The sequence below is a fragment of the Setaria viridis genome, chromosome 4 (assembly GCF_005286985.2).
Source record: "Setaria viridis chromosome 4, Setaria_viridis_v4.0, whole genome shotgun sequence".
Taxonomy (NCBI): domain Eukaryota; kingdom Viridiplantae; phylum Streptophyta; class Magnoliopsida; order Poales; family Poaceae; genus Setaria; species Setaria viridis.
The window spans coordinates 33,272,746-33,289,682 of NC_048266.2; the positions used below are offsets into that span (position 1 = coordinate 33,272,746).

At 47.4% G+C, this 16,937-nt stretch overlaps 2 protein-coding genes and 1 non-coding gene across 6 annotated transcripts; 2 read left to right on the top strand and 1 right to left on the bottom strand.

Moving 5' to 3' along the window:
- Positions 1-585: 585 nt before the first annotated feature.
- Positions 586-724, bottom strand: LOC117854286 (small nucleolar RNA Z247). Its single transcript, XR_004640217.1, has one exon. It is a non-coding gene; the product is annotated as a small nucleolar RNA Z247 (small nucleolar RNA).
- A 3,238-nt stretch (positions 725-3,962) lies between these two features.
- On the top strand, positions 3,963-8,153 carry LOC117852702 (FT-interacting protein 7). 2 transcript variants are annotated; one of them, XM_034734909.2, is made up of 3 exons: positions 3,963-4,163; positions 5,293-5,419; positions 5,517-8,153. In XM_034734909.2, the coding sequence occupies exon 3, from the start codon at positions 5,601-5,603 to the stop codon at positions 7,926-7,928; it is 2,328 nt and encodes a 775-aa protein (XP_034590800.1). In that variant the 5' UTR covers positions 3,963-4,163; positions 5,293-5,419; positions 5,517-5,600; the 3' UTR covers positions 7,929-8,153. The 2 variants fall into 2 exon arrangements, with proteins under 2 accessions (XP_034590800.1, XP_072149360.1); XM_072293259.1 differs by lacking the exon at positions 3,963-4,163 and adding an exon at positions 4,595-4,618.
- A 3,775-nt stretch (positions 8,154-11,928) lies between these two features.
- Positions 11,929-16,923, top strand: LOC117851513 (transcription factor TGAL8). Of its 3 annotated transcripts, none has more exons than XM_072293260.1 (10): positions 11,929-12,376; positions 13,096-13,204; positions 13,835-13,906; positions 14,003-14,134; positions 14,226-14,372; positions 14,696-14,776; positions 15,085-15,118; positions 15,255-15,526; positions 16,137-16,427; positions 16,550-16,923. In XM_072293260.1, exons 1-10 carry the CDS (start codon positions 12,318-12,320, stop codon positions 16,724-16,726), a joined length of 1,374 nt encoding a protein of 457 aa, XP_072149361.1. In that variant the 5' UTR covers positions 11,929-12,317; the 3' UTR covers positions 16,727-16,923. The 3 variants fall into 3 exon arrangements, with proteins under 3 accessions (XP_072149361.1, XP_034589231.1, XP_034589230.1); XM_034733340.2 differs by having other exon boundaries at positions 11,933-12,376; positions 13,854-13,906; XM_034733339.2 differs by having other exon boundaries at positions 11,942-12,376; positions 13,101-13,204; positions 13,854-13,906.
- Positions 16,924-16,937: the final 14 nt, after the last annotated feature.

Genomic DNA, 16,937 nt, shown 5'->3' on the forward strand with positions numbered 1-16,937 from the left:
CTTCTGGAACATGGAGAATATTTCGTAGATGAATATTATGATTACTAGGGGTGTGAATAGTGGCATGCCCAATATGACTAATGTTCATACCTGAACCGCTTGCGGTGTGGATCTGATCCGTGCCGTAGTACTTGTCACGGATGTGCAGCTTCTCAAGTTCTCCGGTGATGTGGTCGGATGCTCCAGTGTCGGTGTACCAGGTAGAATCTACCGGTGCACGATTAGCAGCAGCAACAAGTCTTTTGTCGGGGACGAAGTCTTCCTCGAAGCGATGCCAACATTCAGCAGCGGTGTGATTTGGCTTGAAGCACACCTGGCAGAGCGACTTGTCGTTGGCAGTGTTGTAGAGGTTGCGCTGATTATAGTTGCTGCTGTTGCCGCCACGGTTGTAGCCACCATGGCGCCCGCCATTGCTGAATTGGCGTGGCGGTTGATGCTGAACAAAGCCGCCATCACCTCTTGCTGGCCCCCGTCCACGTCCACGAGAAGACGAGCGCCCGCCGCGTGATCCGCCGCGACCACGCCCGGAGTAGTTTGCTGAGCCGCCATGATTATGGCGCCCGCCATACAACAACTCTAGATGTGTCTCAAATGCAAGGAGCTGTGAGAAAAGTTCCTCAAGAGAAACTGGTTCCGTCCTGGTGATCAATGACGAGACCAGCGGAGAGAACTCCTCATCAAGTCCAGCGAGGATATACTCGACGAGTTCGTCATCCTTGAGCCGCCGTCCTGCGGCCGCCATGTCGTCACCGTAATTCTTCATCTTGTTGTAGTACTCCGTGGCAGTCATGCTGCCCTTCTTTGTGCTGGAGAGAGCCATGCGCACATTCACAGCCCTCGCTCGGGACTGAGATGAGAACACACCCTCGATGATTCTCCAAGCCTCGGCTGCTGTTTCACTTGCGTTAACCTGAGTCAGAACGCTAGGTGATATATTTGACAGCAAATAACTTAGAACCTGCTGGTCCTGAGCTCGCCACAGCGCATAGGCTGAGTTCGGCTTCTTCTCTTCCTTGTCGTCGGCTCCCTTGATGATGATCTCTGCATCAGGAGCCTTGCTTGCTCCGGTGAGGTAGTCTTCAAGCATGGCGCCGCACACGGCAGACTTCACTTGCGCTTTCCATGAGGCGAAGTTTGTCTTCGTGAGCTTCTCAGCCACGGTGAGTCCTGCGAGCGGATTGATGTTGGCTGTCGAAGAAGAACTCGCCATGGCAGGAGCAGATCTACAAGATGAACTCTAGTGTTTGTTGGCTCTGATTACCATGTCAGATGAATCAGAGGGCAGGTGGAGGAACGCCGGCCCCTATCTTGGGTACCAGACGGATGCGTGTTGAATCAATTGATAGTTGGAAAAGCCCCAACTGTAGCATACAAATAGATGTACACAGATCACAGTCCGTAACTCAAGGAGCTATATTTGGTAGCCTATAATTACATGCCAATCTATTCTCAATGAGTTCCTAAAGGCCTGGACTGTTCTCTGTATACATGGTTTGTTACACAAGGCAAGATACGCACAGCAGATTCTTCTAGAACTCTTTCATCTAACAGACGCAACGCTAAATCAAAGAATTTCGCATTGCCTATCCATATATAGTTGTTGCGAGAATGAACTGGCCGATCTTTGTATTTTACATGCACTGGTGCGTAGATATAGCTAAGTTCAAGGTAGAGTTGTGCTGATAGCATTTACACCATAACCACCTACTCGAACTCGAACTTTAAGGACCTGCTCTCTGCAGCTTCTTGCTGCTGCGGTTCCAGCTGATGTGCAGCCCAGCCCGTTCGGCTGTAGGGTAGTAGCAGCTGCACCCACCGTAGGGTCCTTTTGTTTGGTCGGTTGGGTTTACGAAGATGAAACTTCTCTCTCGCTTCATCATCGAACTTCACCATTTCTCTTCTCATAAAGACATTATCAAGTTAGCAAAATTGCTGGTGTGATATAGAAATTAATGTTGATGAAACTCTGTATGAAACTCCCACTGAGACTGGCTTTACGAATCTACGAGAACATGTCATATTTCAGGCAATTCTTGCATATGTAATTTCTTGATTTACTATTTTCTTCCCCTTCGACTTTTCTTGCTTTCTCTAACATTTTGTGTTTCCCATCGTTATTTTTGTCACCGCGCTCCTCTAGCTCAGCCCTACGACTCCATCTCTAACGGCATTTCTATCGCCTAATCTTCTCCCACCACCCACTCCCATGCTAATCTTGGCCAAGCCATCGCCCACATCTCAAACCTTTCCTAACCGGTGGTCCTTTGACTCTTGCCTCCACCACCGAGCTGCGCCCTGCCTCCCCTAGATGTTCCTCCGGCAGATGGTTTAGCTCCTCTGTGGCAGCCCCCTTCCTTTAACAAGCCAGCGTGTGTACATACCTAACGGCTCAAAACTTCTTTGTTTTGAGGCATGTGAAAGACATGAGTTATGAGTAAAATAATGTATAGGCAGGCATGAAACAAATGTGTTGCAACCATTTGTCTCTCATTGGAACTACTAGTCCAATGAAGGAAGCATATCATATATATCATACCACTTTTGGATGATATCAGCGAAAATCTAAGGTCGGAATGTCATGGAGTTAAACATTGGGTAATTAGATAGCAAATCATCATCAGGAGACGTATTCAATTGCATGTGGTTCATCCATTAATGTCATGGAGTTAAACATTGGGTAATTAGATAGCAAATCATCATCAGGAGACGTATTCAATTGCATGTGGTTCATCCATTCTTCCCCTTTTGTTCAAAGAGAAATGGAAATCTGATTCCACATGCGCGTGTTAGTAAGCTAATAAGCGGCCAAACTTACAACTGCTCTCCACGTCATCACATGATCTCCCACCATCCCATGAGGCCTAATCTAATAAATGCTCTGCATACTCGAGGTCTCCATTCCCCTTTCCATCTCCCTCCTCGGTCTAGATCTCGCCCGCGCTCCACCGCTTGAGAGCCTTAAGCCCAACAGCAACGCCCTAGCAGGGCTTCGTGGTGGAGAGATCCTGACGAGGGAGCGGCGCATGATGAGTGGCCATGAGAGATCTGCAAGCGGCATAGTTGAATCCCCCAGGCGAGCAGTTCCATGCGTGGCGAGTAGAGAGCATGAGGAAGGAAACACAATAGTATATGAGGGATGCGGCTCGACGCGCAGGCGGTGGATCTGCAACGGATCTATAGCAAGGCACTGTCATGTGAGGAACAGATGCGACATCGGGAGCTCCGGTGAAAGCATGCGCCTGGTAGGATGGTGTTGGATTTCCATGCGAGGAGCTATGGCGGATCCCCTCCTTGGCTTCTTGCCACAAGGATTTGAGGTGAAAGCACGACAGATCTGCCTCAACATGGCCGCTCTACCTCAGCTCCCTGGAGCGATAAGCCAGCGACCTGCAAGGGTAAGCACCACCAACTTTTTTGGGCAAATTTTCTTGGTTTTTTGTTAGGATTTTGTTGCTTTCCAAATTTTGTTTCAACTTTTATTTCCAAATTTCATTTTTTATAATATTTTTTACTTTCTATAGATTTATGAACATCTTATTGTTCACGTAATTTGTAACTATCTTGTATATATTTTGTTATGTAAATCTGTTTAAAGTAAGATAGTTATATTATATATATTTAATCTGCATTTATACTATTTTTGTAAATCTTATGTTAAATAAATTCTATTATACTTCATATAAATTTGTGGTTATAATAAACATGGGACAACAAAAGTAAAATCGACCGCTCCGGGGCCTCTAAACAGTCCCTGCGGTGAAAGGGGAAATTGGGAAAAGAAGGCAAGAGAGCAAAACACGAGTTTTCCTTCGTACTGTAGGTGGCTGCCCCAGAGGAAAGGTCTAGAAAACGACAATGTGATAGAGCTGGCACGGGACCCTAGGCACACGGCCGGTCCACCACCAGAAATTTAGCGAAGATCGATGGCCTCTGCGCAAAACCACCGAAAACTGAAAAACCCCCACTCTGGACTCCACTTCGTCCCCGTCGAGCACTCCACGCCGCTCTAGCACCCTCTGCAGCCTCCCACCGCCCTCTCTCTCCTCTGCCTTTGTCCTTCGCTCGCGAGAAAACGCCGAAAACCCCTGCGCAAATCCGCCGCCCCTTCACCGCCGAAGTCCTCCTCCCCGCCGCTCCGCGTGAGATCGGCCCTGCCGCCGTCGGTAAGCGGCCCAAAGATCCCTGCTTTGTTTGTTGCCAGCCTCTGTTTTCCTGTGGTTTCAATCTACTGTTTCCTGTGGATGAAAATGGTAATGCCGGTGGCGGTGCCCGCGGCTCCTCGATCTGTTCTTGTTTCCGGGGTAGTCGCAGGATTTGCGCCTGTTCCGACGGCGTGGCGCGGCTTGAGCGGTTAGGCTTTTAGGCCAGTGGTTTCTTTGGGTTCTTGGGTTGTTTAGGGTGGCAATGGCGTGGGATCTGGGGATTGGTTTGCTGTGTGCCTGTGTGGTTGTCGTTGAGATGAGGATGTGAGTGAAAAAAAATTTGAATCTGCGAAAAAAAGTTCAGTGTAGTGGGTTAGAAAAAGTAAAGCTGTGTAATTATTGGTGCCTATCTGGAGGTATTGTCTCCTTGCAACGGTGGGGAAGGCAGCGGCTTTTTGCTCGCCTCTGCAGAGTAGGCGAGTTCCTTTTACTCCTTTTTTCTGTGGCAAGTAATTATGGTTAGTTGTGCAAGGGGAAGTTGTCGCCTGAGTAGATGTGCTCCGTGAAATCCAGAGCTTGTTGTTGATTTGAGGTGTTAGTAGGATCCGGGAGGGGGTTTCGCCGTTTTTTCCCGCTTAAAGCCGTTGAGAGAGTTGTTTTGGTTGAGCTGCTAGTTGGGTCGTGTTCAACCAAGTTGGCGTAGTGTAGCATACCTGAGCGTGTAGTGGTGTGGAGTTGTTAGTTGATGGGTTGTTGTACCGAAGTTGTGCGGGATGGGTGACGCAGCCTCCCTAGTTATGTGGCTTTTGGGCTTGATTTTCACTCAAGAAACTGGGCTGGCGCTTGTCCTTTTATTTTTCTTCTTCTAATAAAACCACAGCTTTGCTGCCCTTTCGAAAAAAAAGTAGTTATGGTTTTTTATAGTTTAGCTTATCCCTGCAGTTGTTTTGCAAGTCGAGATTTCTTCCCTTTTTAGGATGAGTTAAATTTGTTGATCTTATTATTAATTTGGTATAGTAAGATGGTTGCTTTTCAATTTAGTCAGTATGCAATTTCCTGAAGTCAGATAGCTGCAGTGTTCAGGCAGGTTTTAGATTGAGTGAAATGCAGTTTCTTTTGACTAACTGACTGGTACGTTCCAATTCTGCAGGTGTCGTTCCAAGATTGGTGATGTAGAGTTCATTCTTTTCAGAAATTCAATGGTTTCCTCCCATAGCGCAATATGAGGAAGTGTTCACAATGCCCTTAGCTGTGTGGCTTGACTAGTAATTGCTGAGGTACTAGTTTTGCTCTGCGCTTCATATTATTATTCATTAGTGCACGTTCCTTGTACTAGCAGTTTATTAACAGTGTTTACTTTTGGTGTTGTTCCAGCTCATCTAGGACATCAACTGGGATATCTTGGTTCTTTCTGTAGTCTGTGAGTAGTTGTTTGGTTGAAGATCTTCTTCATTCAAGATGATGCAGAGGCCGCCGTTCCGTCCTGAGGAGTACTCCTTGAAGGAGACCAAACCTCATCTTGGTGGCCATGCCGCTGGTGACAAGCTCACCAGCACCTATGATCTTGTTGAGCAGATGCAGTATCTCTATGTCCGAGTGGTGAAAGCAAAGGAACTTCCAAACATGGACATCACTGGGAGCTGTGACCCATATGTTGAGGTGAAGCTAGGGAATTATAAGGGCACAACTCGGTTTTTCGAGAAAACCAGCAACCCAGAGTGGAATCAGGTCTTTGCCTTTTCAAAGGAGCGCATTCAGTCATCAGTTGTGGAGATCGTGGTCAAGGATAAGGATCTTGTTAAGGATGACTTCATTGGGCGTGTTATATTTGACCTTAATGAGGTCCCAAAGAGAGTGCCACCTGATAGCCCATTGGCTCCACAGTGGTATAGGTTGGAGGACCGTAATGGGCACAAGGTGAAGGGGGAGTTGATGTTGGCTGTTTGGATGGGTACTCAAGCAGATGAAGCATTCCCTGACGCATGGCATTCTGATGCGGCCTCGGTCCCTGGAGATGGGCTTTCAAGTATTAGATCAAAAGTGTATCTTACTCCAAAGCTTTGGTATCTGCGTGTCAATGTCATCGAAGCCCAGGATCTTATACCAAATGATAAGACCAGGTTCCCTGATGTTTATGTCAAAGCCATTCTAGGCAACCAAGTTCTTAGAACCCGGGTATCACCAGCCCGGACTCTGAACCCGATGTGGAATGAGGACTTGTTGTTTGTCGCTGCTGAGCCATTCGAGGAGCACCTGATTTTGAGCGTAGAGGACAGGGTGGCCCCAGGAAAGGATGAAGTAATTGGAAGAACAGTCATTTCGCTGCAGCATGTACCCCGGAGGCTGGATCACAGGTTGCTGACCAGCCAGTGGTATAATCTTGAGAAGCATGTGATGATTGATGGTGAGCAGAAGAAAGAGACCAAGTTTTCAAGCCGGATTCACTTGAGGATTTGTCTTGAAGGTGGATATCATGTCCTGGATGAGTCAACACATTACAGTAGTGATTTAAGGCCAACTGCGAAACCTCTGTGGAAACCTAGCATTGGTGTTCTTGAGCTGGGTATCTTGACAGCACAAGGCCTGTTACCAATGAAGACCAAGGATGGGCGTGGCACAACTGATGCCTACTGTGTTGCAAAGTATGGACAGAAATGGGTGAGGACTAGGACTATAATTGACAGTTTCACCCCCAAATGGAATGAACAGTACACATGGGAGGTGTATGACCCATGCACTGTGATCACGATTGGTGTATTTGACAACTGCCATCTGAATGGTGGGGACAAGGCTAATGGTGCCCGGGACACCCGAATTGGCAAGGTCCGCATCCGTCTCTCCACACTTGAAACTGATCGAGTGTACACCCACTCGTACCCTCTTATTGTTCTGACACCTGCTGGCGTTAAGAAGATGGGTGAGGTGCAGCTTGCTGTCCGGTTCACATGCTCATCGCTGCTCAACATGATGCATCTGTACTCACAGCCCCTGCTGCCCAAGATGCACTATGTGCACCCATTGTCCGTGATGCAGGTAGACAATCTGAGGCGCCAAGCCACAAACATTGTCTCAACAAGGCTGGGCCGTGCAGAGCCACCGCTGCGAAAGGAAATTGTGGAGTACATGCTGGACGTGGATTCACACATGTGGAGCATGAGAAAGAGCAAGGCAAACTTCTTCCGCATCATGGGTGTCCTGGGCCCCCTGATTGCTGTGGCAAAGTGGTTTGATCAGATCTGTCACTGGAGGAACCCGCTGACCACTATACTGATCCACGTCCTCTTCATGATACTGGTCCTATACCCGGAGCTGATACTGCCCACAATCTTCCTCTACTTGTTCCTGATCGGGGTGTGGTACTACAGGTGGCGGCCGAGGCAGCCACCTCACATGGACACCCGCCTCTCGCACGCTGAGACTGCCCACCCCGACGAGCTCGACGAGGAGTTTGACACCTTCCCCACCTCGCGCCCGCCCGATGTTGTGCGGATGCGGTATGACCGGCTGCGGAGCGTCGCCGGGAGGATCCAGACTGTCGTCGGCGACCTCGCGACGCAGGGCGAGCGGCTGCAGTCTCTGCTGAGCTGGAGGGACCCCAGGGCCACAGCGCTGTTCGTCGTCTTCTGCTTCATCGCCGCCATCGTCCTGTATGTGACGCCGTTCCGCGTGGTGGTCTTCCTCGCCGGCCTGTACGTGCTGAGGCACCCCAGGTTCCGCCACAAGATGCCGTCCGTCCCGCTCAACTTCTTCAGGCGGCTCCCTGCGAGGACCGACAGCATGCTGTAGGCGCATTCGGTTGCTGTTACCTGTTTAGGCTCCATGTCTGGTTCGGTTGTTAAACTGCTAGTTGTAACTCGAATGGTTATGTCTTAAGTGCATCCGAGAACAATGAACTGCTTGCTATCTATGTTATTTTGTAGTGTTTGTTGTAAGATGGGTGGTTTTGCTTCTGAAGTGATATCAAACCAGAACTTGTATCTGAAAAAGAAAGAAGCGGGACTTCCATTTCCAGGCGAGGTTGCTGCCGATGTTTTATTCAGATAGCTCATGGAAATGTTGATGCTTTAAGCATGGCTGCCGCGTTCCCCTCGCGTCCTTCGCCTGTAGTCTCTCCGTTCCGGCGAGACGGTGTCGCAGCCACACTGGGGTTCTCTCTTGGTATGGTCTGGCCGTGGCGCGGCGCTGGCGGCTTTGGGTTCTGGGGGCCGGGCCGAGGTCTTTTCTAGTTCCATTGGAAAATAAAGTCTGGCCCAACTGGATGCCTGGGCTGTACATACTTTACAAGTCTCATTTTGAAAGGGGACAGGCTAATGTGTTTTTTCCTACTGCCTACAGCCCCATCCTCCTTTCTTTACCCACGACGCGGCCTTCCCGACTTTTTTATTTTTTAGCCCTTTTTGCGAAAGATTCTCACAAATAGGCCCCTGGCGGAACCAATTCCAAAAATGGACCCTTAGCTTGGCGCCATCCACGCTGGCGCCAAGCTACAACGTCTCGGCGCCAACCATCCTGGCGCCAAGGTCTATACATAGCTGCTGACGCGGATGCCGACGTGGCGGGGGCTTGGCGCCATCCATGATGGTGCCAAGCCTTGGCGCCATGGATCTTGGCGCCAAGCTTGGCGCCGTAGATCTTGGCGCCGAGCTATCTACCGCTACCTCTACGCGTTTCGAACTAAACAACTATAATTATTCCGAGGAGTATGCAACAACCTAAGCTGTGGTTCAATTGGTTAGAAGGTGGACTTCTTATCCTGGAGACTGAGTTTGAACCCCACTATTGAACTTTTTTCTACATTTTATTTTTTTCTTTATTTTTTTTCTCTGTTGTGCAGGTAAACAAACGGTGCAACTTTATTTTACGAAATCTTGTATCCTAGGATAATATAGTTTGTGGAGTTTGTACGTGTCGGCCCTCCCTTCCAAATTAAAAAAAAATCAGTCCGCATAGTGGCCGAGCTGGGGCGCAGGGCGTTCAAAGGCTAAAAAAGCCCCGTTTTGTTTCGTCTCTCAAAAAAACAAATGTGGACGGACGCTGGCGCCGAGCTTGACCCCAGTGTTGAACTGGTGCATGTTTACCTGTACAACAGAGAAAAAAATAAAATGTAGAAAAAAAGTTCAATAGTGGGGTTCAAACTCATGTCTCCAGGATAAGAAGTCCACCTCCTAACCAGTTGAACCACAGCTTAGGTTGTTGCATACTTCTCGGAATAATTATACTTGTTTAGTTCGAAACGCGTAGAGGTAGCGGTAGATAGCTCGGCGCCAAGATCTATGGCGCCAAGCTTGGCGCCAAGATCCATGGCGCCAAGGCTTGGCGCCATCATGGATGGCGCCAAGCCCCGCCACGTCGGCATCCGCGTCAACAGCTATGTACAGACCTTGGCGCCAGGATGGCTGGCGCCGAGACGTTGTAGCTTGGCGCCAGCGTGGATGGCGCCAAGCTAAGGGTCCATTTTTAGAATTGGTTCCGCCAGGGGCCTATTTGTGAGAATCTTTCACAAAAAGGGCTAAAAAACAAAAAAGTCCTCACGGCCTTCTTCCTCACGGTCGACTGTGACCTCTTCAACGCTTCCTCTAATCCCCCTTGTATAAGTCATTAAGTCATATCGACATACTTTCCAATATGACACTTACTAGTAATAAACTAATAATATATCTGTACAAATACATCACTATAAACTGAAAGAGCCATGCATTATAAACCTAGTATTCATGGTCAATCTATTAATCTCAAAATCTTATGTTACCAATCCATATGTTTATTAAACAAACTGATGATTAAAGTTAATAATCCTTGACCTAGATTAATCCAAAGGACCTGTATTTGGGATTAAAGGTAGTAGTTGGTCATTTATACTTCTTTTTATTATAGTACTGTATGAGTCCAATCTTCTTAATTTCAAATTTGATATCTCAACGCCAAATTGTCGAATGCAGTGTTCAACTGTCTACTAGTACTCCAAAATACTCCATCCGTTTCAAATTGTAGGTTATTTTTGACTTTTCTAGGTTCATAGATATTATTATTAACCTAGATATAGTGTCTAGGTGCATTTATGCACATAAAAAAGCTAAAACGACTTTGGAACGGAGGGAGTAGGAAGGATCTGAGTGTTCTCACTGTCTGAACCAGCAAATCAGTTCTTCAGTGTTTTATTGTATTCTACGAGCAAACCTGCTTTTCTTTCTCTTTTCCCAACCTATGGCGTCGCTGCATCTGTCCAGTGGTGGTCAAGGAATAAAACTCAAAACCAGACTTGAACGATGACCAATTCTCTTCATTCAACGCCCGCTCCTTGTCAGTTGTCACAATGTCAAAGCTGGGGATGGCAAATTTTTATGTCGAGAAGGAAGGATCTCAGGAATGCGTGTGCCTCTCCAACGTCCGTACCCATTGTGGCTTCCCGGGCTGCAGCTGCCATTGCCATCCAACTGCCTCTCCGCAACGTCACGCTCTCCCGGTTTGAATTGAATGTTCACTGTTCGTACGGACCCCTTGTACTTCAGGGGCGGCGCCTAGATTTGAAATTTCACTTTCAGGAAGATTAAGATGTTTTCTACAGAAGTTACCGGAACTGTTTATTTTGGATTCACATATCTGAAACCTGAACCCTTCTGCTTCGGGTACTACTGCTAGCTGTTGGGGCATGAGTTAAATTTGAGCCCAAATGATTGTGCATCATGGCAATATACAAGCGTCTGTATTTAGTGGCACAGCCCGAGAATCAATCGAACGGGAGGATTACCAGCAGACAATGACCGATTAAAATGACTCAATATGCCGGGAATCAAGGAGGACTCAGATGAGAGTCAGACATGATGTTGAGCTTGCGTTCTGAACCTAGCATAAGAAATTTATTCATAAATCCGGCAGCAACTACTCATGTATATCCCAGTATGCTCTAGCTAGGCCAATGTGTATATAGGGGAGTAATATGTTGAATTGAATTGTTGTGCATGAAGTATTTTCCAGAGGTAGGTCTAGAATAAAACTCAAGAAAACATAACAACATTTTTTTAAAAAAAATATGGTATTTTGGGTTTAAAGGGTTTATTGGACCTAGTAATTATTTGTTCTAGCCGGGGTTCTTAGCCACACGACACATGTACTAGTTGGATTGACAATCAGTTGGACCAAAGAAAAGGAAAGGAGAAATCAGAAATGTCATATAGCACAAGAGTGTGGTTCTTTCCCCCTCCATCTCATGGAAACTCCTTTTTTGTTCTATGGATCCAGTCGGCTTAATCCCGGCCCTAAACAAAATTAAGTCATACTAATTAATCACATTAACTTAACTTAAGAGAGAATGGATCCATCTGCTTGAGAATGACATGACACCTAACCTTGATAGTGGGACGAACAGAACTAACCCATCTTTTAAGCTAATCCCACTACTTTGACTAATTAGATACCAATCTAAGTAATTTAAATGGATGAATTTCGCTAGCAATTTGTATCCCCCGAGATAGACAAGGCACAGCACATCCATGGAAATAATTAAATTAAGCATCAGAAAAAAGCTCTTTGTCTTCTCATTTGTATCGTTCGATTTAAATTTGGAGTAGCTCTTAAACTTGTTATTCTACACATGCAAATAGATCCAAAAGATAGAGCCAATTTGGACTGATTCTTCGGATGTGTTTTTTTAAAGAGTTGAACCAAATCTACCCTCTGAAATGTCAATATGTGAAAAAGATATGAAACAACGACAAGTGTAAAACCGCTCCAAAACTACCCGATTGCCTGGACCTTATCACATCTCTCAATTTTTTATAAAGTCTGAAGATGTGTTGCTTTTCCAACTTTTCTATAGCCACTGGCTCCCTTCTATTTCTTGCACAACTACTCCTCCAATCCCCAAGCCAAAAGTCATCCGTTACCCTCTGGTCAGAAGAAAGGCCACACAGCTCACAAGTGCTTATTTGTTTTTGGGCTAGGAATCATCTGGCAGGAAGGGGGAACAAAGCCGCGGCTGCTACCATCAATTCCTTTTTGATCATCTCCGTTCATCGATCAGTTGATCATATAGCAGCGCTGTCGCAAAGAAGAGGAAGGAGAAAGTTGATTTTGGATTGGTACGATGATTCAGTCCATTTCAAGATGGGTCAATTCTATGTGAAGTGGTCAAGACGCAAGTTCAGAGCTGAGTTCTTTGTTCAAGGAAGCATCTGAATGGCGTATCCATCCACCTCCGGCATGGTCCAAGCTTCTTCATCCCTCCATGGCAGCATGTAAGTGAACCCATCCATTTAGCTTTCTAGCTACTAGCTAGCTAGCTTTTCTCTATTTTTCTCGATTCTACCTTCTCTTTTTATTCAAGGAACGGTTCCACCTTTCTTTTTATTCAAGGAACGGTTCCACCTTTTCTCGAAATTGAATCACACCATTTGAGCTTTTGTTTCAATTCTACGGTCGATAGATGATTTTCCTTTGAGAATCCTGTTACCTGATCATCATGATTAACATGAGATGTTCACTATGATTGATTGCCCCTATTTCCTTAGCTACTCGTTATCGTCTTTGTGTGCTCATGCGATAAATTCATCAAGTTAACTAAGTCAAGTTGTGCTGCGAGTAAATGATTGCTATCAAACCCGAAGATAAATAAAGAAGCTTTACCTCCCTTCTTATGCATGTTTTTTTTCCCTTTATCGTAGTTCTTCCTGTTGGAAGATGGAGAGGGATAACCATTTTTTTTGATTATGTGCCATTTTCAAACAAATAATTGGTTGTGTTATTTCTGTTCCTTTCGGTGAACAACCCTATAGCAAGCAAAGGGATTAGTTCAACACCTCTCTACGCAAGGTCTTATTCCATCAATACTCAATTTCTATTCTTCTTTCTTATTTCCTCTCTTTCAACTAAAACATTTTAAAATTTATAACCTAAACTTGTAGAGCTACTCACTAAATATTATATCAGTTGTGATATTTTATTGCATTTCTGAAAGTGCAGAAGAAGGGATCCAGAAGGATATGACATGCCATCTGATCTGGATCAAGCCCTACTCCTCTACTTTGATGGGCAGCAAGCTAAGCCATCAATTCAAGAACAACCGCGTAAGCTGCTTGATATCACAAAAAGTTCATTCCTTTGACAAATGCGTGGCCACTGTCCATTATAAGCACATATCTTGAAAGAACATGTCGTTGTTAAGCTTCCATTAGTTACAAGTTCATGTCGGGCAAACTTGTCCATAAGCATGTGATCTTGCTGATTTAGTTGTATCACCTATCACCATTTGGAGACACCAATATATGCTTTATTTCCTCATCGGTTGATCTCAAACTTTTTCATCTGTCATTACTGTAATTTCCCGATATATTTGTAGCTACCAACTCGTAGCTAGTTGGAGTAGAGTGACACGTAACAAACACAACTTGATACATTTTTCAAGATGTTGTGCTAAAATAAGGAAAAAGTAACAATGTTCTACACTTTCCCCCTCATTTCTGACATTAACCACCAGCATTTTACACTTCCTTTTTTTCCTTTTTTACCAGTTTTAATTACCACTTACATTACATGTGTGAAATGAAAAGTACATTTCTGAAGATCTTTTTAATTCCCACACGCATCTGGAAATTAAATCAAACATCTATGGAAAAACATTAGTATATGTGCACATGCTTGTGTGTGTGTCTGTCTACTGTGTGTCTCTACTCTCTACAAAGTCCTAATGTCTGCAGGACTTGTTCTTGCGTGCAGAGACTCTCAACATCTTCCCCTCCCAGCCAATGCACATCGAGCCATCCCCAAAGGTATCCTTTTCTAGCTCGACGACCTCGCTAGCTCAAAGCAAGGGAGATGATGCGACCTGGGTATATATCTGAGCCCCTTCCTCTCTTCCTACTCAGGGCTCCATCTCCATGGCTTCTTCAGCGGCGGCAGCACAGGTTGCCGGCCCTTCCAAGAACTCCCAGGCGCCACCGTCGAAGGTCGGAGGCGGGCCGCTCGCCGCAGGCAAGAGCTCCAAGGGAGCGATCAAGGTATGTAACGCGATCTCTATCGTCTCCGGCGGTCGTCGCCGATCGCACGCTTCGTATGTTTAAGTGTGTGCTGCGCTGTGATCGCAACCAGAGAGAAGGTAGCGCCGGCGGCGGCAAGCGTGGCGGCGCGGGGGCGTCGAGCTCGGACCAGGAGGGGCCCCGGACGCCGGACCCCAAGACGCTGCGGCGGCTCGCGCAGAACAGGGAGGCCGCGAGGAAGAGCAGGTTGAGGAAGAAGGTAATTGCAGTGGCTAGTAATTAGTAATTTCGATTAAAAAAGTTAGTGGGCAAGTCAACTATCAAAACATTGAGGAGAAGAAGTCTTGCAAGAAACGGCCATTGGCAAACTGAGAGATGGGGTGAGTAGACTGGACATATTATAGTTAGGGTGGTGAAGTTAACCTAACACCTAAAGAAAAGATTTGTTTTAGACTACACATACATCTATATGAACATTTTGTTGAAACTTTCGTTTCTTGATGTTCATTGAAGGTGAGTCGCAATAATTTATTGTTAGCGACTACTTAATTTCATATTTCTTGTTTGTTGCGTGTCAAACAGGCTTATATTCAGCAGCTAGAGTCGGGCAGGATCAGGCTGGCGCATCTAGAGCAGGAGATGCAGATGGCAAGAACTCATCAGGTAAAATGGTTAAGAGGTTCCTCCAAAAAAAAATGGTGAAGAACTGGTTAGTTTTAGAAATTTCTATTTTTTGAATCAAGGAATAATTTAGAACGATTTGTTTTTTTTTGGGAATTGTTATACCTCGAAGCATCTTAAAATGATGAAGCTCTTATGAATATTTCAGAAGAATGAAGATTCTACACATTGCAACAAATTTCTTATCACAAAACATCATTGTAATGCAAAAGATTAATATATTCATGTGCATCTTCCTTAATTCTGAAGTGTGAAGTGCTAATTATGTGCTAGTTCATTTCTTCACCCAGGGTGCGCTATGGGGTACAGGAACTCTAAGCCCAGGTTTGTCTTGCCACCTGCTAGCACACCTCATCAACAGATTCATCTGTTTCTCATGAAAAAAAAAATGACTGTGCATCTACGTGGTCAACTGATCATGGAACATGGACACACACGTGTCCATGCACAACGCATGCAGATGCCGCTCTGTTCAACCTGGAGTACGAGCGGTGGCTGGGGGACCACAGCAAGGTGGTTGCCCGGCTCCGCGCCGCCGCGGAGGAGCACCGGCCGGACGGCGAGCTCCGCGCGTACGCCGACGAGGCCGCCTCCCACTACGGCGCCCTGATGGGCCACAAGGCCCGGCTCGCCGCCGCCGACCCGCTCCACCTCCTCTCCGGCCTCTGGAAGGGCGCCGCCGAGCGCTGCTTCCTCTGGATCGGCGGCTTCCGCCCCTCCGAGCTCATCAAGGTACACTAGCATCTTAGCCACTGACATGCGGGCCCGTACACACACGTCAGCCTGACATTCGATGCCAAGTCACCTCAAAAAAAACTTTGCATATATACAAAGTCGATACTATATATATATATATCATATATGTATATATATAAATATAATTGGTCGAGGGGGATTAGGTGCAGTGGATTAGCAGGGCAAGTCAGGAGGGAGCAGGTAGGACGTCACCGTAGTTGATGGAACAGTTTCGAAGCTCCGGCTCAGAAAAGTCGCCGGGCTAATGAGATAGATGCTGCCGCCTGCGTACGTACACGAGTAGAGCAGTGTCACGTCAAGGCTTCCGTCTGTCTACATGCGGCGGGGGAGTAGGTGAGGATCGAGGAATCATCAGCACCAGCACCTTTTGCCGCGGGTGTCACACGCTCCATCGATGGCGAGAGGCGGCGATGGCGATCCATGGCGTCAGACTAAAAGAACATCGTCGTCGTCGTCGCGACCGGCGTTGTTTGGAACGCGTTCAGCAATCGCTTCCCCATGGATTGAGCCCTTTATTTATTTCTATTATGTCTCTTGATCGATGATGCTAATTAACGCGCTGTGGCGGCGGGGGTGGGCTGCGCAGGTGGCGGTGCGGCACGCGGAGCCGCTGGCGGAGCAGCAGGCGGCGGGGGCGCGCGACGTGGAGCAGGCGGCGCGCCGCGCGGAGGAGGCGCTCGACGCGGAGATGGAGGCGCTGATGCGGTCGCTCTCCGAGGTCGTCGCCTCCGACGCGCAGCCGCCGCCGGGGGTGTTCGGCGGCCAGTTCTACCCCCACCACCCGACCGCCGACGCCGCGGGCTACATGGGGATGGGGCACATGCACATGGCCCTCGCCATGGACAAGCTGGCCACGCTCGGCACCTTCCTCAGACAGGTTACGATTCTGTTTCTGTTAGTTTCCTCTCCTCGTTTTCAGCCATGGACAAAGCTCGCCGTTGCTCAGGTGTGGATTTTGCTTGTCGTGTCGCGACGCGACGCAACGATTGATGCATGCAGGCGGACGAGCTGCGTATGCAGGCGCTGCAGGCGCTCCGGCAGATCCTGACGGCGAGGCAGGCGGCGCGCTGCTTCGTCGCCGTCGACGACTACTTCTGCCGCCTCCGCGCGCTCAGCTCGCTCTGGACCTCCAGCCGGGCGGCGCCGCCCCAGCTGGCGAGAGGCCCCGCCGGGTAGAGACCGAGCAACGCCGCCATGGATGGGATGGGATACATGCATACTGCTACAGTAGATAGCTTAGCTATGACGTAGGGAAGACGTTGAGTTAAGCACCATGTGAATGTACCAAGGATGACAAGCTTGTGTAGGATCGGATAATGGCTGGTGGATACAGATCGAACAGGGAAATTGGAATTCAAGAATTACGTGTTGCATTGGGTGCGCTGCA